This window comes from Hypanus sabinus, chromosome 3 (genome assembly GCF_030144855.1).
Source record: "Hypanus sabinus isolate sHypSab1 chromosome 3, sHypSab1.hap1, whole genome shotgun sequence".
In the NCBI taxonomy this organism is placed as follows: Eukaryota; Metazoa; Chordata; class Chondrichthyes; order Myliobatiformes; family Dasyatidae; genus Hypanus; species Hypanus sabinus.
In genome coordinates this window covers 109,368,938-109,393,591 of record NC_082708.1, presented here as the reverse complement: position 1 = coordinate 109,393,591, position 24,654 = coordinate 109,368,938, and the positions used below count along the sequence as shown (strand labels likewise).

General features: G+C 42.1%; 1 protein-coding gene across 1 annotated transcript in view; it reads right to left on the bottom strand.

The window, feature by feature from the left end:
* glrbb (glycine receptor, beta b) overlaps window positions 1-24,654 on the bottom strand; it is a 132,408-nt gene that overhangs the window by 65,183 nt on the left and 42,571 nt on the right. Inside the window, exons 3-4 of the mRNA XM_059964931.1 lie at window positions 18,734-18,840; window positions 5,882-5,949 (exon numbers count right to left, since the gene is read on the bottom strand). Coding sequence (XP_059820914.1) covers window positions 5,882-5,949; window positions 18,734-18,840 — 175 coding nt within the window. The remainder of the gene's footprint in view (window positions 1-5,881; window positions 5,950-18,733; window positions 18,841-24,654) is intronic.

The following is a 24,654-nucleotide window of genomic DNA, read 5'->3' as shown; positions in this document are numbered from 1 at the left end:
TCTACAGACGTCTTAATGTGCTGGCAGACCAAAGGACATCTCTCACTGAGTCGATGATCCTCCAGCACGGCATGGTGTCCGCCCCTGGGAACAGCCCATACATGACAGAGTCCTCTGTCACCCACAGCTGCTCACCGTGAACCATGACACGGGCCCTTGCACCTTCCTCCACGCACTCTACGCAAACCCGTGGCTGCTATTTTTGACACAAGTCCCTGCTCCTCCAGCTTGGAAATCACCTGGGCCATCTTCCAGTTCATCGGGGGATCCAAGATGGAGCAAGTCCTATGGATTGTTATGCACAAGTTCCTGGTCAGTACGGAAAAAACATACTCAATGGTGCCCTCATCCTGACGACCACCTTCATGTGTCGTTGCGTCACGTGCCACTACATGCTGAGGTTCTATCTGTCCTCGTGTTGTGAAGGATGGGTCTACCCCCATTACTACATAATGTCCCAGCAAGCTGCACTTGGTTGCACTGCCTGTCCTGCACGTGAGTGAAGCGTACGCATTAACTAGCCAGAGCAGAGTGTTTTGGTACATTACACTTGCTACGGGGAAGTGCCCTAACCACCTCTCTGACTTGGGTGATTGAGAAGTTGCCTCCCTGCAGCAGAATCCCCAGACCAGAGGCGTGACAACCACACTGACCAACCACGGGGTCACGGTAGCAACCACCTCTGATAGCCGTGAAGGTGAGGTAGCCTGCACTCCTATGAAAGGTTACATCAGCCTTGACCGTGGCAAGGCACTACAAGGCATTGATACATCATACTGCACATGGTTAAGGATGCTCTCCATGATTGAGTAGTGGAATGACAGTGCTGTCATTCAGTCTGAACCATCATGGCCACTGCCTCCCTGTTTGGAGGCTCAGGTACTGAGAGTGCCACTTCCCCAAGTGTGGCACTGCTGCTATTGTGTCTGGGGACTGGTTGGTCTTTGCTCCTGTTCCAGCGTAATGCTCTGGTCACCCTGCACCTTCCATCTCTCTGAGCTGGGGTGTGCCAGATGATGTTCTTTCCTGGACTCCCAAAGCTGGGAGGTAATGGCTCCAGTTCTCTCCTGGTCTCCCAGAGCTGGGGGCTAATGGCCTCTGTGCTGCCCCCAGTCTCCTAAAACTGAGGGTGTTGGGTCGCTGGCAAATTCTTCCTTAACCACATTCGCTTGTTGGCTCCCTTCTGCTTTGTACTCTCTGGTTTGGCATTTCCTCTGCATGAATCATCAGTTTCCCACACATACTTAACAGTCCAAGAGGGGAGGATGCTGGCATCCTTCAGCCACACTGTCCTTTCTTTCTCATTCCTTTTACTCTTAGCTGCCTACTGTCACTTAGATGGTGCCTTCTGGGACTTCTTCCTCTTCACCACCCACCACTCTTCTTCTTGTCTCCCTGCCCTTCCTTCCTCCATTAACCTCTCCTCATTTTATGGAGGGGACTGGGGTTTTTCAGCTGCAGGGAGTGTTGGGGGGGGTGAGTGGGGAGCTTGAGGCAGTGAGTCATTCCGCAGTCCCAGTCTCTGTCTCAATTTTGGCAGCAGCCTCTTCAATGGTATTGAATTGACGTTATGACTTACACCCTTCATATACATGAGGAGTAAAAATCTTTATGTCTCCATCTAAATGTGCAATGTGCAATGTGCAATTTATAGTAATTTATGATAAATAGTATGTACAACAGGATAGTCAATATAACATAGAAATATAGTTGAGTCAGCATGAGTCAAGCAGTCTGATGGCCTGATGGAAGAAGCTGTCCCAGAGCCTGTTGGGCCTGGCTCTTATGCTGTGGTACTGTTTCCCAGATGGTAGCAGCTGGAACAGTTCGTGGTTGGGGTGACTGGGGTCCCCAATGATCCTTTAGGCCCTTTTCTCACACCTGTCTTTGTAAACGTCCTGATTCATGGGAAGTTCACATCTACAGATGTGCTGGGCTGTCTGCACCACTCTCTGCAGAGTCCTGCGATTGAGGGAAGTACAGTTCCCATACCAGGCAGTGATGCAGCCAGTCAGGATGCTCTCAATTGTGCCCCTGTAGAAAGTTCTTAGGATTTGGGGGCCCATACCAAACTCCTTCAACTGTCTGAGGTGAAAGAGGTGCTGTTGTGCCTTTTTCACTACACAACCAGTGTACAGACCACGTGAGATCCTTGATGATTGTATATGCTGAGGAACTTAAAGCTGTTCACTCTCTCAACCCCAGATCCATTGAAATCGATAGGGGTTAGCCTGTCTCCATTCCTCCTGTAGTCCACAACCAGCTCCTTTGTTTTTGCAACATTGAGGGAGAGGTTGTTTTCTTGACACCACTGTGTCAGGGTGATGACTTCCTCTCTGTAGGTTGCCTCATTATTATTTGAGATTAGGCCAAACAGTGCAGTGTCATCAGCAAATTTAATTAGCAGATTGGAGCTGTGGGTGGTGACACAGTCATGGGTATAGAGTGAGTAAAGGAGGGGGCTTAGTACACAGCCCTGAGGGTCAGAGGGGCAGTGATGAGGGAGGCAACTCTTATCACCTGCCAACATTCTGACAGGAAGTCTAGGATCCAGCTACACAAGGAAAGGTGAAGGTTGAGAGTTCTGAGCTTCTTGTTGAACCTGAAGGGATTATGGTGTTGAATGCCGAACTGTAGTCCAAGAAAAACATCCCTCTTCTCCGGATGTGTAAGGACGGTACGTAGAGCTGTGGCTATTGCATCATCTGTCGATCGGTTGTGTTGGTAGACGAATTGTAGGGGCTCCAGTGTGGGTGGTAGCAAGCTGCAGATGTAGTCCTTGACCAGCCTCTCAAAACATTTGCTTATTACTGAGGTGAGTGCGACAGGACATCAGTCATTCAGACATGTTACCTTGGTCTTTTTAGTGTGGGTGTTGACGTATCTCTGGGTGTTATCAGTGACCACTTCCCCTCTTATTGCCTGAGCGTTGGTACTAGCCTGCTTTGGATAGGCTTTGTGAAGCTGACCTTGCTCCCTACACATTTGCTTTCCCTGTAATCCTTGGTCGCATGTCCTTCCTGCTTGCAGTTTTTGATGATGTCTGTACTGCACTGGGCCGCCACATGTCCAGACTTATTGCAGTTATGGCCCAGGCTGTGCCATAGCTGCAATAATATCCCAGCATATATCATATAAGCAAAGTCTGCTCCAATGGCAAAGACAGAGGGAGTGTGGATGGTGATGCCATTTGTATCCGCTCTCAGTTTGACCTTTACCTGGCATTCATTTTTCCAAATCCCAAACACATTCTTGTTGTCCATGAAGCTTCCTGTTCCTTCAACGTAATGAGCCAGGAAGATTAGGACATCTACAACGGGCACTTGTGGGTTGAATATGTGCTCTATGATCACATGCTCCTTTGGGGTGGGGATGGTGAAGACTGGCAGCGCCTTCAGAAACGACAGCGTTGCCTCATTTGCCTTTTTGTGAAAACCCTGTAGCAACTTTTGCCATGCCACTGCATATTTGAAGGTGATGTCAAAGAAGCCATTATTGGTGAAGTCTCGGACACAGATGTCCTTCATCTCAAACCCGCAAAACTGCAGCGTGACCTTCTCAATGAAGCAGTCCCTGTTGAAGGAGTTCTTGTTGAGATCCTTGACTACCATTTTGATAGTGTTTCTGATCCCAGGTCCTCCTACCGACAGACACACTGTAGCTACAGTCATCCTGACTAAGCTGACCATTGATTGCTGGAAAGGGTGTTAGACTGGTTTTCCAATTAGCATGATGATACTCCCCGACATCACAGGTTAAGCTCTTATCAGTGCCACTTGATCGTGAAGAATCCCTCGTGTCTTCTGTTCTCAATGTTAGTATCTACAGAGATCCACCATGAGTCAGTTCCTGCAGAAACTACATTTGATCTTAACCAAAAAGCTGAGATATTCAAATGATCGCATTCAAAAAGTAATAGTCAGTGAAAACAGACACTATAACCATGGTAAAAATGACAATGCATATTAAAACTGGACTGAAAAGTACAGATCTCCAAGCTGACAAAACTGCAACCTTTTTAAAAATATAGGTTGAAATTTTCTCGCATACAGTGGTCCAGCAACTCCCGTGGTCCAGTACATTTGGAATAGACCTGTACTAACAAACTACCTAATGACTTAGCAAACAGCCATTTCACCTTACCGAAATTTCAGCTCTCAACTGCAGAAAACTCTCAGATTCCACATGTAACCTGTGGAGTACCTATAGAAGAACAATTCTCCTGGTCAGTGGAGGATGACTGGGAGTGAATTCTGACATCAGGTATTAGTCAGGTCTCAATGGTGCCAGAATAGAGTTTCAACCTGTATAATCTGGGTACAATGCATCCAGTGTGGCAGCAAATGCACTTACACATTTTTTTCGAGCTGGATATATGCAACTGCCATATTAGTTTAGCAATAGAAGATGTCACCCATTCTATGGTCATTTGCCAGCAACTAAATATCAATATGGGTTAGACATTGAGAGGATATATGATCTCATCCTACTTGCTGTTCGCCTAAGAAATAGGGAACTACTGGCTTGCTCCTATGATAACAACAGAGAACGAGTGATGGAATCATGTATGGGATGCGATATCAAGACACAGAAATGACATGATCAGTCAACACCAATTTTGACTAAATCAATTAAAGATTTTTTGTAGATATGCTTGGAGACTGGGTGAGAAGAAACCAACAGATGTGCATTTTCAAATAGTTTTTCATCTCTCATACAGGTTTGTTTTCTTTGTTGGAAGATGTGGATAGGGAGTGATATATCCGTGTGTTGAGAGTTTGTTAACAGGTAGAACATAAAGAGCAGGAATAAGTGTATCCTTTGCAGGTCAGCAAGCTGTGTCTAGTGAGAAAATACAGGAATCGGAGTTTGGGCCTTAACAACTCACAATTTATACCAAGGTTTGCCTGCGGAGAACATATGTAACATTTCCAAGTTTGCAAATGACATAAAATCATGTGGAAACATGCCGTGATGAAGCTATAAATAGGTGTCTAGGAGATTTAAACAAGCCAAGTCAGTGGGCCAAAACATGACAGATCAGAGTAGATGCAGAAAAGAGTGTAGTTATCCACTTTAGTTCGAAAAACATAAAGGATCATTAGTTTTTAAATGATGAGAGAACAGAAAATGTTAATGTTAAAAAGGACCTGACTGTTCTTGTATATAAGTCTTGGAATACTTTTATGTAAATGTTGCAGTTAATTAGAAGGCAAACAGCAGGCTGACCTTTATTTCAAGATGTTTTGAGTACAAGTGTAAACATGTCTTCGTACATTTATGTAGGATCTTGGTGAGACCGTACAAGGAGTATTGTCTGCAACTTTGGTCTCTTTACTTAAAGAAGTATATACTTACTGAAGTAAGAAAGTAGCAAAGATCAACAGACTGATTTCTGGATGCCATTCTGTCAAATGAAGAGTGAATGAGTTTCTTTTCTCTAGAATTTAAAAGGATGAGAGGTGATCTCATACAAAATTCTTATAAGGCTTAGGAAGGTTGATACAGGAAGGATGTTTCCTTGACTGTGATTTTGACCAATTTGCAGTATAATCAAATGCAGAGAAAGACTTGTTATACACAATGATATTTGTGAGGTAAAAGTTGTAAAGACTCCAGAGAGAGAAGGTACCTCACAAATGCCCCACGTCTTACTATTTCTGGCCTCTTGTATCCAATCTCTTAACGTCATTCCATCCAGAACAATTTCAATAACTGCAATACAATCATCTTTTTCTTCTCTTTTCTTCTCTGCTTATTATACAACTTCTTAGAAATTTAAATAATTTAATGATTTTAAGATGTTTACACTGTTTTTAATAAAGCTCTTCAGTAGTTATCAAGCAGATCTCTATTTATTGAGTTAATAATGTGAGCTTACCATAGTTGTTTCATGGATTGAGCCAAAACTGTTAATGAAAATATTTACTTGTACATCAACTGGAATATCTGGAAAAAAATCAGAAGAACTTTATCTTGCAGGATAAATAATAATTTTTCAAGAACATAAAACAAAGTTCAATTACTATACTGGTGTTTATTCATTGAGCACGCCAACTTTCTTGTCAAAACAAGAACAAATTGAAATCGTGATTTATTGAACCAAAAAGGAATCAGTTTTGAATAAAAGATTTATTCTTGATGACTTTAAAGTGTAACTTCTGTTAAATTCCACTTACATCCTTTGATTCCTATGTCCTGTCTGAACTTGAATTAACAGATTAGATGTAAAATTATACTGTATAATTTCTTCCCTCTCCATCCCCTCTATCTGGTTTGTATAAACTTAAACTCATCTGTTCTACCCTCAACGTAATTTTCTTTATGGCAGAATTCAGCCATGTTTACATTTATATCAGATTGTTTTTTGATCCCTTGCTGCCAACTTTAACGCATCTGTATCTTCCCTTTTAATGATAAATCCAAACAAAATATTTCTCTGCACTTTTTCTGAATATCTGTACTCAACCATTCTTGCCTGTATTTCCCAATGTTTTTACTTAAACAATAATGGTGGCCTTGGTAAGCACACCGAAGTTTCTGGAGTGAACACACTTAAAGAGTAGCTGTCAATTTTACAGCTATTGGAAGGAAGTCAGTGGAAGTAAAATTCAGAAGAGGTAAGAAAAGGGTGGTAAGGTAGCATCGTGGTTAGCACAATGCTTTACAGCACAGACAACCCAGGTTCAATTCCTGCTGCTGCCTATCAGGAGTTTGTATGTTCTTCCCATGACTGGATGTTCCTACAGTCCAAAGATATACCGGTTGGTAGGTTACTTGGTCTTTGTAGGTTGTCCCGTGATTAAGATGGAATTTAATCAGGGGGGATTGCTGTGCAGCGTGGCTCGAAAGGCCAAAAGGGCCTATTTTGTGCTGTAACTCAATAAATTAATAAATAAGCTTCAACTCTGTGTTCGTCATTTTAAAGCATCCCAAAAAAAGCTAAATCACTGCTTCAATCTAAGCTTTAAATTCAGACAAAATATTTTTGCAGCAACCTTATGTAACCTTGATCCACTGCAGTTTGTCTACCAGAAGCACAATGGAGTCAATGATGCTGTCATCTACCTACTGAACAGAGTCTTCTTCCATTTGAATAAGCAGGACAGCACTGTGAGGATCACGGTTTTTGATTTTTCACATGCCATACAGCCCATATTGCTGGGGGGAAAAGTTCTATTCAATACAGGTTGGCATTTCCATTGTATCTTGGATAATGGATTAACTGCCTAGTAGACCACAGTTTGTGCAGCTTCAGAGCTGTGTGCCAGACATGGCTATAAGCAGCACTGGGGCCCCAGAGGGGACAGTATTGGCTTCCTTCCTTTTTAGCCTGTATACCTCAAGCTTTAAATACAACACTGAGTCATGTCATCTGCAGAAATTCTCTGATGACTCTGCAATATTTGAGTGTATGAAGTGAGGATAGGAAGATAAATACAGAGCCATGATGGAGGACTTTGCCATATGGTGCAAGCTGAATCATTTGCAGCTCAACATCAGTAAGACAAGGAAGATGATAATAGAATTTAGGAAGACTAATCCTGCACTGCTCCCTGTTACTATTGATGGTGAGGATGTGGATGGGGTGCACCTGGATGACAGACTTGAGTACAGCACCAACACAGAGACGGTGTACAAGAAGGGCCAGAGTCACTCCTACTTCCAGGGGAGACTGAGGTCCTTTAGAGTACGCAGGCCTCTCCTTCACATGTTCTATTAGTCTGTTGTTGCCAGCACAATCTTCTGTGCAGTGATGTGCTGGGACAATGGCATCAACACGGGTGATGCTGACAGACTCAATAAACTGATCAGAAAGGCTGGTACTGTTTTAGGAGTCAAACTGGACACACTGGAGGCTGTGGTAGAACAAAGGACCCTATGGGAAATCCTGGCAATTCTGGACAATGTTTCTCACCCTCTGCATGCCACCTTGACTGAACAGAGGAGCACTTTTAGTAATGGACTAAGACAATTGAACTGCTCCAAAGACTGCTATGAGGTCATTCTTACCCTTGGCCATTAGGCTCTATAATGAGTCAACCTATAGCTGGGGAAGTGACGACCCCTCCTGTCAGACTGTTTGAGGTAACTTATTTTTTATTCTTTCTTACTTCTCTTTTAATATTTGTGTATCTGTGCACTTGTAATGCTACTGTGACAGGGTGATTTCCTTTGGGATCAATAAAGTATCTAATTATATTTGTTCCTTGAACTCATGCTTCCTCATGTCCATGTGCTAACGTTTCCATCTACTGTATACATCTGACTGATGATATTTTTATGACCTGCACAATGTTAAGTTGTCTACAATGACACTCAACTTATGAATGGGACTACTGAAACGTACAAATTAAGGCACAAGCATTAGTCTAGTGTTTCTTGTACATACGTACAAGGCTCCAGTCTGGTTAACATGGTCATAAAGCTTTGTAGAAATAGTTGACGTGGTGCATGGTATGACCACAGCAGTCTGGAGATCTGAGGGAGAAATCTCTGTAGGTAAGTAACTTATTTACACAGTAGAAACCTGTTCTAATGAAAAACACTCAATCTACTGGAAGAACTTAGCGGGTCAAGCAGTACCTGTGGGGCAAAATTAATTGTCAGTGTTTCAGGCTGAAATACTGCATCAATCCTGGGATAAAAAATAACTCAGGGGAAAAAGTAGAGCCATCTTTGTACAGCAGAGGCTTAGGTAAGGTTCTAAATCAATACCTTTCATCAATATTCACAAAGGAAACAGACTTTGTAGCTGCTGAATTCAGTGAAAGAGAAGCTGAAAGTTTGGTGTAGGTCTACATAATTAAATAGAAATCCCCAAGATTGAATGGAATTTATCCCAGGCTGATGGGGGAGACAAGGAAACAGATTGCTGGGGCTCCAGCTAAGTCGTACTGGAAACCGAAGGTTAGCAAACATAGTTTGCCTTTTTTTCAGAAAGGAAGCAGGGAAAAGTTAGGAAATTATGGACTTGTGAGCCTAGTTATCAGTAGGAAAGAATATACAGGAAAATAATTCTGTAGTTGATATGGCAGAAGGCAGTCTTAGACTGCAGGGAGATATCGGTGTTTTGGTGACATAACAGATGGAATTTAATCCATTCAAGTGAGGTGATGCATTTTGTCAGATCTAATGAGGTTTGATAAACAGCATGACTAGTAGAGTGTTAGGAAATATTGAGGAATGCAAGGAACTGGTAGCATCAGTCCATTGACTCATGAAGATGACAATGCAGTTGGATGATTAGGTTAGAAAGGCACAGGGAATATTGGTATTCATTAATCAGGACATTAATTACAGAGTAGGGAGCTAACTTCATAATATCTTAGCCATGCCTCTGTAAGAACCATAATCAGCCTCAACTGGCCTTATAAGCTAAACATAAATACAAGGGATTCTGCAGATGCTGAAAATCATGAGCAACACATACAAAATGTTGGAAGAATTAAACAATTCAGGCAGCATCTATGGAGAGGAATAAACAGTTGACATTTTGGGCTGACGTCCATAATCAGGACAGTCCAGATGAAGGATCTTGGTCTGAAACATCAGTTGCTTATTCCCCTCTTGGCTGAAATTGGAAATGTATCAGCCATAATAAATGCAGAAGCATACTATACATGTAGAATGACTTAATTTTGCTCCTATGTCTTATGGTCTTCAAGGTTGCTGATTGACTTGTTGAGTTCCTCCAACATTTTCTGTGTGTTTTACCATCTAAGCAAATCTCATTTGGCTGCAGTTGACCTTTATTCCACTATTTTTTTCCCGATCAATGTAACAGTCCAAATGTATTTCAAGTGTTGTTAACGTACTTGCCTCAGCCACTTCCTCTAACAGCTCATTCCATAATGAACCGCCCTCGGGGTGAAGATTTACACTTCAGGTTCTTATTAAATCTCTCCCTTCTCACCTTAATCCTATACCCTCTAGTTTTTGATTCCTCAATCCTGGGAAAAGTACTGTATGTATGCACCCTATCTATGTCCTTCATGACTTTATTCACCTCCATAAGGTCACCCTACATTTTCCTTCTAAAGGCCTTACTGAATCAAAGGCTTTACTTAAGTCCATATAAACAATGTCTACCATTCTACTCTGGTTGGCTTTCTTGACATGTCTTCAAAAGCAAAATAAAATGTGTGTATTATGATCTCCCATGCAGAAAGATATGCTGAATATTCCTAATCAACCCCACTTTCTAAAGCACATGTATCTTGTTCCTCAGAATCCCTGTTAGTAACTTACCTACTGTAGATTTTTGGATTTACTGGTCTATACTTTCCAGGGTTTTCTTTTCACCTCTTCTGAAGTAAAGGCACAACATTAATTACCATTCAGTCTTCTGGCATTTCACCCATAGTTAAAATTGATTCATATATCTCATCAAGAGTTCCCACTATTTTTAGCTCTGGTCTCCCATAGTGGTTTTGGACACACCTGATCAGGCCCCAGGGATTTATCCACCTTAATGCATGTTACAACAAGTTAGGTTTCTCTCTTTGAATTGAAAGGGGATATGGGGCAACTTGACGGAGATGTTTCCTTTCAGAATCAGAATCAGGTTTATTATCACCGGCACGTGACATGAAATTTGTTAACTTAGCAACAGCAGTTCAATGCAATACATAATCTTGCAGAAGAGAAAAAAATAAGAAAAATAAAACATAATAATAAATAAACAAGTAAATCAATTACGTATATTGAATAGATTATTAAAAATGTGCAAAAACAGAAATATTGTATATTAAAAAAAGTGAGTTGGTGTCCAAATCCGAGACGGAGATCACAGGGTCATCAGATGCAGCAGGGATCGTCACAGCTGCAGTTGTGTTCTCTCTTTCAATGCATGCATAGAAGGTGTTGAGTTCATCTGGTGGTGAAGCATCACTGCCATTCATAGTATTGGGTTTCGCTTTGTAGGAAGTAATGTCTTACAGTCCCTGCCAGAGTTGCCATGCATCTGATATCACTTCCAACCTTGTTTGAAATTGTTCCTTCGCCCTTGAAATAGTGCTCTGCAAATCATACCTGGTTTTCTGGTACAGGCCTGGGTTGCCAGACTTGAAAGCCACAGATCTAGACTTCAGCAGACGATGTACCTCTTGGTTCATCCACAGCTTTTGGTTTGGGAATGTACAGTAAGCCTTTGTAAGCACACACTCATCAACATAGGTTTTAATGAAGTCGGTAACAACTGTAGCGTACTCATCCAGATTCAAAGATGAATCCCTGAATACAGTCCATTCCACTGATTCAAAGCAGTTCTGTAGGCGCTCCTGTGCTTCCCTTGTCCATACCTCTTGGTCCTCACTGCTGGTGCTGCAGTCTTCAGTCTCTGCCTATACTCAGGGAGTAGAAGTACAACCAGGTGATCAGACTTCCTGAAGTGAGGGTGTGGAATAGCATAGTAGGCATTCTTGATGGTGTTGTAACAATGGTCCAGTGTGTTGTTTCCTCTGGTATTGCAAGTGATCTGTTGATAGTAATTGCTTAGTGATTTTTTTCAGACTGGCCTTGTTAAAATCTCCCAAAACGATGGTGAAGGCATTAGGGTGCACTGTTTCGTGCATGTTGATCCCATTGCTCAGATCATCTAAAGCCTGCTTGACATTGGCCTGAGGTGGAATGTAAACTGCTACCAGTATGACCCCAGAGAACTCCCGAAAAGGACAACACTTTACTGCTAGATATTCCAGGTCTGATGAGCAGAATGGGGACAGCACTGACATATTCATGCACCAACAAGAGTTGATCATGAGGCATACTGCTCCACCTCTGCTTTTGACAGACGCCATAGATCTATCCTGACGTTGTATAGTAAGCCTGTTGATCTGAATCGCTGCTTCCGCTACGGAAGGGGTTAACCAGGATTCCGAGGAACAAAGGACACACACGGTCCTAATGTCCCTCTGATTCAGCACCCTGGCTCTGAGATCATCCAATTTATTCACCAGAGACTGCACATTCGTTAGCAAGATCATCGGTATAGGGAGTTTAAAACCCCATTTCCTTACCACTACTACGTTGACTAAGGCCTAGGGGGCCGGTGTCGGCATTTCCTTAAAAGCACTTGTAATCCTGATCTTCGCCCATGCTTTCTCCGAGGTTTTCTCTGAGGCCCCTTCCGACCACAGACTGTATTGTTTCCAACGGTTTTAAGCAGCGATAGTTCGTTTAAACACATTAAGACATCTTTGTTGACTCCACTGACTTTGGAAGCAGTTGTGCTTTTGAGCTGTATCAGGCTGAAAACGGGAATATTTATTCGTATCCATTGAGAGTACTGCTGCTACTCGAGCCACACCTAGGCACCCCGAAAGATGCCCCAGCTGATAATGGCTAACACCAGAGGACATACTTTTAAAGTGCGTGGAGAATAATTTAGGGATGTCAGAAGTAGGTATTTTACATGGAGAGTGATAAGTGCCTAGAATGCACTCCTAAAAGTGGTGGTAGAGGCTAATTTAAAAGACTGTTAGATAGGCACACGGATGAAAGGAAATGAGGAATATAGGCTATAAAGGAGGGAAGGGTTAGACTGATTGAGGAGTAGTTTGAAAAGACTGCTTCTCAAATCACAGCTTATGCGGGTCAAAAGTGACCTGGGACTCAGGTCAGCTGAGATTTACAGGATTCCCTGTGAATGCAGAGCGACGTATAGCAGCCTGACAGGACGGGACACACGGTGGAAACCTGCATGAAGGAGCACAGGAGGTGTATCCATTTGGATTACCTGGAGAAATCAGCAGTGGCAGAACACTGCATTCGCAATGGCCATAAGATTGACTGTGTCATACCAATGGATTTTGGGACCACCTGGTAAAGGAAACCATTGAAATAAAACTATAAGAAAAGAATCCTGACAATGACAAAGGTCTTGCTCTACGTAAGAACTGGAATTCAATTGCAAACAAGGTGGGAGAGCGGAAACCTGATTGGAGGAGGACTAACTAATCAGGAAGGACAGACTACGGGGGGTATAAATACCACTGGACTAGACATGCCCGAGGTACAGATGGTTTGTTCTTGAAGTTCACTACTTTTTTTAAAATCTCAGATTTTGGCACCCCTTTTCTTCAACAGAACCTTAAGGGCAAGGACAATGAGCTTCCACTCTGACTCTATGGATTCTGAGGTGACTGGCCACACCAATGTGCTGTCTGCACAGAAAGGACTGAGATACTTTAACTGTGGCTTAGTGGATAATTTGGAAGGTGATGCATTCCTTCTGCTAGCTTCACTGGGCTTCCATGTGCTTCCAATGAAGAGACGCAAGGCTCAGTGGCAAGTCAGATACTCAGATAGTCTGATTAGTTGTCAGAGTCCGGTCCGGTCCGGAATCTGAGTTCTGGGTCTCGATCCGGTCCGAGTGCTCCAGACTCCGGGTCTTGCAGCTGTCCCTCCCAGCCCCTTTGAGCCTGTTAAGATCATCCTGCATCAAGGAGGCACACCTGTGGCCAATTCGGCTGCAGGTGTTTATAAGGGGCGGGTGATTGTTTTGTTCTGCATCCGGTTAGCTCCAAAGCTGGTTTAACCAGCTCTATACCTGGTTCTTCTACTCCTGGTCTGCTCCAAAGTCTGTTCAACCTACTCTACACTTGGTTTGTTTGCTCTGAATCCTGCTCCGTATCCTGCCTTTTTCCTGTTCTGTAACCGGCCCTCTATTCTGCTCTGCAACCCACTCTGTACCTGTTTTACCCGGTTCGTCATGCTTTTCCTGCTCCTCTCGGGTGCGCTGGCCCTGCCGTTCAGTCTGATTTGGCTTGCTCGCGCTTTTGGTTGCCTTTACCAACGTACTGTAGTTCTGCTGCTCACCCTGGACCCAGCTTCCTACTCGTTGCCTCCGTCGGGTGGGTCTGGCTGGACTGCTGCTGCCTGGCGGGGGTTCTGCCCCCTCTTACCTGTTGCTTCCGTCGGGTGGATCCGGCCGGACTGCTGCTGGCTGACGGGGGTTTCTACCTCTTCCACCTATTGCTCCCTAAGGGTTGTGACCTGCACCTGCCCAGGTGTCTGCGACTGGCCCAGGCCTCTGTGTTCCCACCTGGGAGGTGGCCTGCCATGTGGAATCTGTCTGCCTGCCTGCCCCGAACTGTGGGATCCTCCTGCCTGCCCGCCTGCCTCGTCTGAACTCTAGGATCCAGCCCCACCTGCATTAACCCTTAAATGCCATGGCATCCCCACCCTGTCCTCCCCCTAGTACTTCAATGTCTCTGTCCTGCGTTTGGGTCCGTCCGGCCCCCGATCCTGACATTTGTCCTGAGTCAAGAATTTCCATGAACTGATGAGGACACTATACATATCCAAAGAGGCTTTGAGAACACGTGGGAATGTTTCTGTTGACTTAGTAATCTGATACCTGTGATGGTACTCAGAGCAGAATGTCTTTTTCAGCACGTTCAGGCCTGTCAAAGGCAGTGATGAGATCAATATATTATCCTGGGAGGGAAAACTCATGCTGATTCACTCATCCTGTTGGTGGATTTCAGCCACTTTGAAGAGACATTCATTGAGATGACTGCTGTAGCATAGTTCCTGCCTCTCACAGAATGCGCAGGCAGGAGTCTCTGCTGCACTGTAAACTCAAGCTTCACATTCAACTTGAAGCCATGATCTTCAAATATTCCTCCTTCAGATTGCCCGTGGCTGCAATGGTCCACTGGAGGTGAAAGTAAACTTTGTCGTCAATGTCTGCCTCTGCTGAGATCTGGCTCTCAGCATGTGAAAAGTGATTAATGCGTTCAAGGGTGACACTGTGGAACTTACCATGGAGTAGGAAGGAAGGCGGGGGAGCTTTGCCAAAAGTTAGAAATATTGATATTTATGCCATCAGGCCGGAGGCTACCAGACAAAATATGAGGAGTTCCTCCTCCAACCTTCAAAGTTCAAATTTCCAAGTACATTTATTATCAAAGTATACCTTAAGATTTGTCCCCTTACAGGCAGCCATTAAACAAGGAAACCCTTAAAACCCATTTAAAAAAAGATCATCAAACTCCCAATGTACAGGAAAAAAAAGACAAATCACAGAAATATCAAAAGCAAGCAAATAAGTGAAATTCATGAAAGTAATGCCATTCGTCACTGTAGCGGATCCAGTAGCCTGCTAGTTGAAGGTAACAGCCTCAGTTCAGCAAAGAGACAAGTAAACCATGCAGAGCAGCGAGCTAAACCAGCCCAACACTCAACTCCAGTCCTGACACCCTGACCATTTCAACATGGCTCGGCACATAAGTTGTATAAGCCTCACTCTTGGACCCGCACACTGCTATTTTGCTATTTCTCGGGCCTGGGGTCAGCCGGCTTGATTCGGCCCGTATCGAACCTTTCCAATTTGGCCCACCGCTTAAATCAATCAAACCTCAGGGCTTTTCTCATTCTCGATCCCAGGCCTCAACTCTGCCTTGGTTCTGCCACATCGAATGATGGCTTCAGCAATGACCAAACTCTGGCTCATTCCTTGCGCTTGGGCCCGGGCTGCAGCACCTCAATTCGGCCCATAAACACCACACCAGAGATGTCCTGCACCTTCAAGACTTCTGTTCACTTCGCAAAAATGCCAGATTGTACAGGTGGTTCAAAAGCTCAACTCCAAAAGGTAAGTTATAGGCTGTTGATTGCAGTGCTCCGGAGGAAAGGCAGTAATGACTTTTTGACAGCAGGTATTCAGCGCAAGGCCATTTCTCTTGCATGCTGCAGTGAACAAGTCTATGTTGATTTAAGAGTTTGAGCTTATTGTCCACCCATGTGTTTACGTGAGTGAAGTTTGTATACTGCAGCTCAGTAACTGAGTCTGGAGTGTCCTTGGTTCTAGCGTGGAGGTGAAAACGGATGAATGGTTGACCATTTGACCTTTAGATAAGCTCCACTCCACAGCAAGTTTAGTGGTGGTTGAGTGAACTCTATTAAAACAAAAAGCGGGCAAGTGAATTTGGGTGAAAGAAAATATCGAGAGTATACGACGAAGGATCAAGCAATAGTGCAGGGTAGCAGAATAGGTAAACAGTGTCTGTCTGATAGAAACAATGCAGATTAACCAGCAACACACACAAAATGTTAGCAAAAATCAGCAAGTTAGGCAGTACCTATGGAAATGAATCAACATTTTGGGCTGAGACCCTTCTTCAGGACTGGAAAGGAAGGGGGAAGATGCCTGAATAAAAAGGTGGGGAGCAGGGAAGGAGGACTAGCTAGAAGGTGATAGGTGAAGCCAGGTGGGTGGGAAAGGTAAACGGCTGGAGAAGAAGGAATCTGAATGGAGAAGAGCGTGGACAATGGGAAACACGAAAGAATGAGGGGCACCAGGGGGAAGTGATTGCAGGTGAGGAGAAGAAGTAAGAGGCCAGAGTGGGTAATAGAAGAGAGGGGAAATGGAAAGATTGCTAGAAGAGGCAGTTGATGTTGGAAGCTATCTGGATGGAATATGAGGTGTTGCTCCTCCACCCTGAGAATGTCCTCATCATGGCAAAAGAGAAGGCCATGGACTGATATGTCAGAACAAGACTGGGGATAGGAATTAAAATGTTTGGCCACTGGGAAATTCCGCTTTTGGCAGATGGAGCAGAGGTGCTCAACAATGCAGTCCCCCAGTTTGCATCATGTCTCACCAATGTAGAGGACGCTGCATCGGGAGCACCAGATACAATGACGACCCCAGCAGATTCACAGGTGAAGTGTTGCTCACCAGGAAGGACTGTGAATGGAGGCAAAGGAGGTGAATGGGCAGGTGTAGCATTTCTGTCGCTTTTGCACACATATGTGCCAGGAAAAAGATTAGTGGGAAGGGATGAATGGACAAGGGTATCACAGAGGAAGTTATCCCCATGGAAAGTGGCATGTGGGGAGGAGGTAAAGATGTGTTCGATGGTAGGATTCTGTTGAAGATGGAGGTAGTTGTGGGGAATGATGTGTTGGATGCAGACGCTCATGGGTGGTAGGAGAAGACAAGAGGAACTGAATCCCTGCTAAGGCAGCAGGAAGATAGGGTGAGTGTGGACATACAGGAAATGCAGATGCAGGTGAGGGCAGCGTCAATGGTGGAGGAAGGGAAACCCCATTCTTTGAAGAAGGAAGACATCTTTGAGTGTCCTGGGAACATCTTTGATATCCTGGAAAGGAAAGCCTTATCCTGGGAACAGATCTGGCAGGGGTGAAGGAACTGAGAAAATGGAATAGCATTTTTACAGGAGACAGGGTGGGAAGAGGTGTAGTGAAGATAACCATTTATAAAAGATGTTGGCAAGTAACTGGATCTATATTCTCTAGAGTTTAGAAGAATGAGAGGTAATCCCATTCAAATGTAAAAAGCTTTTTTGAGGGCTTGACAGGTTACATAGAAAGCTAAGGTTTCCCATGGCTGGGGTAATACAAACCCATAATGAAAGATTCAAAATAAAGGGTTCTTCACTCAGAGCAGAGAAGAGGAGTTTTCTTCAACAACACACACAAAATGCTGGTGGAACACAGCAGGCCAGGCAGCATCTATAGGAAGAAGTACTGTCCACGTTTCGGGCCGAGACCCTTCATCAGGACTAACCGAAAGGAAAGATAGTAAGAGATTTGAAAGTAGTGGGGGAAGGGGGAAATGTGAAATGATAGAAGACCAGAGGGGGTGAGATGAAGCCAAGAGCTGGAAAGGTGATTGGCGAAAGTGATACCGAGCTGGAGAAGGGAAAGGATCATGGGACGGGAGGTCTCAGGAGAAAGAAAGGAGGGGGGGGAAGCACCAGAGGGAGATGGAGAACAGGCAAACAACTAAATATCTCAGGGATGGGGTAAGAAGGGGAGGAGGGGCATTAACAGAAGTTAGAGAAGTCAATGTTCATGCCATCAGGTTGGAGGTATATAAGGTGTTGTTCCTCCAACCTGAGTTTGGATTCATTTTGACAATAGAGCAGGCCATGGATAGACATATCAGAATGGGACGTGGAATTAAAATGTGTGGCCACTGGGAGATCCTGCTTTTTCTGGCAGATCGAGCGTAGGAGTTTTCTTCACTCAGATGTGGTGCATCTTTGGTATTCTCCATCCAAGTGGCTCAGTTCAAGATTATATGTAAGATGGACATCAATACTTTTTTAGATATACTCTACAGGAATCACGGAATATGGGGAATGCCTTCTCAGAACTCACAGAACTGCAATGGAAGCAGCACACCCTCAATCCCAAAGAACTGCTTAGGCAGAGCATCAATGTGTGCATTTAATCTTAACCAGGGTTATTTTGTAATTATCAGATTATTTGATTGATTTCTATTCAAAAATCTTGAATATCTTCAGGCAACATTTGAAAATCTTTCTTTCATTTCACTCAAATGCCAACTTCTCAGATTATTCACTACCAAACATAGAATTAAACTATGCTCCTGCTGTTCATTTCAGTAATTATAAAGATCCTTATGATAACAACATATAATTGTTTCCAAGTCAATAATTTTCCTTGCTGTAAAGGTAATAAAATAGAACTGAAATCCCAACATGCATTGCTTCCTGAATGAAGCAACATTCAGAGATAGTCAATAATTTTCAGTCCATTAATTTAATTGAACAAAGTAGGGGAATGAACATTCTAAAAATGCACTCCCATAGGGAGCATACGCTGGTAGAATGATTATTAGATACACCAGTTGTAAATCTACTTTCCGTTATCAAAACTACAGGAATCTTTTACAAAATCATTGAAATTAATTTACAGACTAAGTTTCCTTGTATTGTCAATGGATTGTACAAACCTTTAAAATTTGGCCGTATTCTTGGGTCATATGAGACAAGTAATCTGCTGAGGATGTTACTAGTGGAATTTGCAGGAGTCCGTGCAAGATCTTCAGCTGATTGTTCTCTGCAATAGAAATAAATACATTTATCATGTTTAGTTCCAGTGTCCAACCTAATCATCAATTAGTTATGTCTTCAATATCAGTGTGCCAACATCCATATTTGCATCTGACTGATGAGTTTTCTGTTAAACCCACGGGTCCTGATTATAAAGGATAGGACATGGGGATTGGATAGAATGGAATTTGTTTGGAAATTAAACAAACACTCCATGCCTAGTTTTATAACACACCTAACAAGTGAGAAAGTGAAAGGCATTAATGCTAGTTAAAAAAAAATGCTAGAGCATTATACAGATCAAAAATAGGCGCTTCAGCCACACACATATTGTTCATCAAATAAGCTGTATCCACGGTATTGAAATAGTTGATTATGGAGAATATGGTTGTCACCTTCCAGAATTCTGTACATTCTAAAATAGTTTCCACTGATTGGAAGGTAGCAAACTCAACCCCACTATATGAGAATGGAGGGCAATCTATGCCAGGGAAGTGGATAGCAGTAATATGGGAAAATATTAACATGGATTGCAAGAAAATAGTAACAGGTTATTTGGAAAATAAAAATTAAATTAGGCAAAGTATCATAGATTAATGAAATAGAAATCATGCTTGATGATCCTGAAACTGATTTTGAGATTGTAACTAACGACACAGATGAGGTGAGCCTGTCGATGTCATACATTTGGATGTGAAGGAGGGTCTCAGTAAGTTACCACTGAGAAAATGATGAAATAAAGTTAGAGCACATGAGGTTGGGATCACTTAGAGCACATGTAACTAAACACCGGGGTAGTGTAGTGGTTAGCATGATGCTATTACAGCTCCAGGTGTCAGAGTACAGAGTTCAATTCTGCTATCATCTGTTAGGTGTCTGCATGTGCTTGCTATAAAATGTGGTGGTTTTCTCTGGGTGCACCAGTTTCCTCCCACAGGCCAAAGGCATACCAGCTAGTAGCTTAATAAGTTATTGTCAGTTGTCCTGTGAGTACAATAGGGTTAATCGGGGGTTGTTGGGTGATGGGTTCCAAGGTCTGGGGGTCCTATTCCGCGCTGGTATCTCATTTAGTAATTAAATAGGTAAGAGGGGAGTAGATTTGGAGCGGAGATGAGGAGGAACTGCGAGTGGTGAATCTGTGGGATTCTCTGCCCAATGAAGCAGTGGAGGCTACCTCAGTAAATATATTTAAGACAAGGATGGATAGATTTTTGCATTGTAAGGGAATTAGGGGTTATGGGGGAAAGCAGGTCGGCAGAGATGAGTCCATGGCCAGATCAGCCATGATCTTTTTGAATGGCGGAGCAGGCTCGACGGGCCAGATGGCCGACTCCTGCTCCTATTTCTCATGTTATTATGTTCAATGCTAATATGCATTCAGGTGCAGATAAAACACAGAAAGAAGAAGAAGATTGACTGTGCCCAGTTATGGTGTGCAGGAATTACTACAGGGACCCCAACTGTTCATAAACTAAACCGTGATTTGGATAAAGGGACATTGTACAATATATCTGAGTTTGTTTATGAGGAAAAGAAGTATGAAGGATGTAAACAGACTTCAAGAGATGTAGACATATTGGTGTATGGGTGAAAACATGACACATTCAGCCAAATATGGAACAAAGTATGAATTCATTCATTTGGTAGAAAAAAATTAAAATAGGCTAATTTTCAAAGAGATTGAAAAGTGTATGATTTGAGAGGAATCTGGGTGAAACCATACATGAATCTTGAACAGGTACAGCAAACAATTAGGAAGGCTAACTCTATGTTGGACTTTATTACAAGAGAAGTTGAGGACAAGAATAGAGACATCTCAAGGCACACACTCAACGATTCAGGAACAGCTCCTTCCTCCCCGTCATCCGTTTTCTGATTGAACAGTGAACCCATGAACAGGACCTCACTACTTTATTTAATTTAACTGTTTTATATATATTACTGTGATCCATGTTTTTTTCCCGTTATCCTGTATTGTATTGTACTACTACCACAAAGTCAACAAATTTCACGACGTATGTTAGTGATATTAAACCTGATTGTGATGTTGTTCTTATCGCTCTTCACGTAGAAGATGCAGGGACGTTGTTTCACTAGCTGTGGGCTCTGGTATCTTGAACAAGGACCACTGTCTCAAAATAAGAGGCATCCAATTGAGGCTCAGATGATAAATTATTTCAACAGGAGGGTAATGAACCTTAGGAATTTTCTAGCTAGGGCTACAGAGACAGAGATATTTTTGGATATTTAGGAAATCAAAGGATACAAGTTGACTATGGGAAAATTACTGTGTCTGTCTGCACAAGGGCCTGCTCTAGTCTGTGTCTGCTATAATCATGCGCTCCTGTCTCCGCCTGTCATTTCCTCTTTTTATTTTTCCAATACTAATTCCTTCTTTCTTCACTTGTCTGATCCTGTCCACTTTTTGTATCTCCTGCTTCACCTGTCTGAGACAGCCTGGTTATTGGTATCAAAAGATTCAGGAGCAGCACCCGAGGAATGGAAAAATTGCAAATGTTACGTTCTAGTTCAAAAAAAGAGTATACCTACAAACTTACTGAACTTAGGCCAATTGGTTTAATTTCAGTGGTGAGGAAACAATAATTAGGTGAAGAATTAAGAGCTACTTTGACAGATGTGAAAATAATTACAGAGAAATTCTGTCAAGCTAATTTAAGAGGTTTCTTTTAAAATTACCTTGGTTGATGAAAGAAATGCAGCTGATAAATAGAATACTTAGACATCCAAATGACATTTTATAAGATGCCACATAACTGGCTTGTCAGTGGTGGGAGGTTCTTTCTCAGACTTAAGAAAACTTTACTGTGGAGTCCTGGAGTCTTCAGACTAAGGCCACTTTTCTTAAAATACATTAACCAAATTGGGGTGTACAGGGCATAATTTTTGACTTTGCAAACAACACAAACTTGAAGACATAGAGGGCAGTAAGGAGAACAACAACAGAGATGAAAATGTTGACAAGCTACGGGATTAGAAGGATAGATGGCAGATGAAACTTAATGATGAGAAAGGTATAGTATTGGAAATAGTTTGAAAGGTGTGTAGCTCGGGTACTTGATGGTTGGGTTCCGTTCTCTCCGATCTCGGCAATTTATTTGCAAATGTTTTATCATCACATGGGGAAACATCATCAGTGCGCTGTTGATTCAGCAGCACATTGACGACGTCTCCTCGCATGGTGTCAAAATGGTTGCAAGTAAGTATAGTTTTATATTTTAACAAAAAGAAGCAGAAGCAGTAATATAAACTACAGAACATAATTCTAAAAGGCGTACAAGATCTGGTGTTGTATTTGCATACTGTAGTTCATTGAAGGTGTTAAGGCAGCTTGAGAAAGTGGTTAAAACATATGGGATCCTAGATATTATATATAGAGGCACAAAAGACAAAAGCAAGGAAGTCAGGATTAATGATAAAAACCATTCCTTTAGTCACGACAGATGTATGCTGTCTATTTTGTGAAGGTACAGAAATGGGGGACTTTAGTTATCTGGATTGACAGGGGAGAATTGGTTGTTCTCTTAGGAGAAGATGAGGTGGCAAAGGAGCATTTAAAATCAGGAAGGGTATAGGCAGAGTACACAGAGGGAAACTGTTCCCTTTGATGGGGTGGCCAAAAACTGGGGGAAGTAAGACTGAACTTGATTGACAATTGAAACAAAGTTGAGAAAAAATACATTTTTTCACAGCCAGTGGTTTGAGACTGGAACGTTCTACCAATGGAGGCAGCTTCAATTATAGCATTCAGAACAGTGCTTGATAATGAAATAAAATGAAGTTACTTACAGAGACATGGGGAAGGGGCTTCGGGCTTTCAGTGTTTCTATAATTCAATATATGGGGTTTCTTGTTTTTTGGATGTCTATGAAAAGTACGAATTTCAGGTTGTATACTTTACACATTCCCTGATATTAAATGAACTTTCAAACCTTTGAGAGGACAGGGTGTGTAATTACCTGGATTCTTTTTCCTTTGAAGCAGTGTAGTCTCAATGGACTGAACGTCTTTTCTCACCAATGCTACTTCATGGTTGTTTTTAGCAAAACATATCTCAAGTAATAAATGAACTGTATACTCTACTAGTGGATGAGCTGAGCAGAGGCTGAAATAGGCTGTGCAAATGTGAAAAAAAAATTGATGGTGAAAGAGAGGGTTTTTGTTTGGTAGATTACCATAAGAGACAAATAGGAGGCCAGTCATTCGAAGCAGGTTAAACAGAAGCCTGGAATTTATAGCAGAGACAGATAGATGGTAATGAGTTTTCTCATTTCAAAATTGTTCCTCAGGAACTTAATGGTCACACATACTAGTAAACAGAACATTGAATTTCAAGCCATGCTACTAATCATAAGAAATATGAGTGGACCTCTCAATCCCTCATACCTTCTACATTATTCAATCTGACCATGTTTGAACTTTTCCCTTGGTGCCACCTTATAGCATGATTAAATCATGCAAGGAAAAGAATTTACTCCTCAAACCCAGCTTAAGAGATCAACACCCTATTCTGAGACTAAGCCTCTTAAGTTTTAGATTCCCCAGCATTTTTATCAAACCTCTTGTTAGTTCCAATAAGATTACCTTTCACTTTCCTAAAATCCTAATAGTGTAGGCTAGTTTGCTCAGCCTTTTCTCATACAGTAACAACACATCCTAAGGAGCAATCTTTAGAATCGTTGCCATTGTGTCATAAGTATATCTTTCCTAAAAGCAGAACAGTTTTAAAGTACAAATGATCAAATCTATGAATTGCTTTGGCAAGTTAATAAAGATATGAAATCTAGCATCAGAATTAGATTTGTCGTTCTCAATCTGCATGTAGAATTCTACATTATGGCCTGATGATACCTAGAGGACCCTCTGCTATGTGATCGCTAATTAATTCTGTCTTCTTTTTTATCAATCTTTTTTTTCAATTTTTTTATTGATTTAAAATATAAAGGATAAATACAAATCATAGGAGAGGTGATCTCAAATACATACTTCAATAATAATACAAAGAAAGGAAGATACACTGTCAAAATCATATATAGTATTAAACTACTATAAAGAAAAAAAAAAGAACCTCATCTCCTCTTAACAATTCATAGAAAAAAAGACTCTTATTGAGGAAAAAAACACTAAACTAACCCAAAACAAAAAAAAGGGGACTGGGCAGTCCATTTTGAGGATAAAAGAAAGATCTTTCTGATCAAATCTAAAACTTCGCGGAGAAAAAAAAATTAACTAAAAAAGTAAAAAGAAGTAGATCATATGAAAATATTGAATAAAAGGTCGCCAAGTTTGCTCAAATTTAAAAGATGAATCAAATGTCCGACTCCTAATTTTCTCCAAGCTTAAACATGACATAATGGAGGAAAGCCAAAAAAAAAACACAGTAGGTGGATTGGGATCCTTCCAGCACAATAGAATAGCTCTCCTAGCCAATAAAGCTGAGAAAGCTATCATGCGTTGAGCAGAAGCAGGAACATTTCCTGCTTCCATTGGAATAATCCCAAAGATTGCCGTAAATGAATTAGGTTGTAGGTCCAAACCTATGACTTTTGATAACGTTCTAAAAACATCTCTCCAAAAATTATTTAACTTTATGCAGGACCAAAACATATGAGTTAAGGTAGCTACTTCAGTATTGCATCTATCACAGGTGGGATTTATATTAGAAAAAATATGCGCTAGTTTATCTTTTGACATATGCGCCCTGTGCATACCTTGAACTGAATCAAGGAATGACGGGCGCAGGTAGATGAGTTGTTAACTAAATGACAAATTTTATTCCACTGATTATCTGAAAGTGATCTGT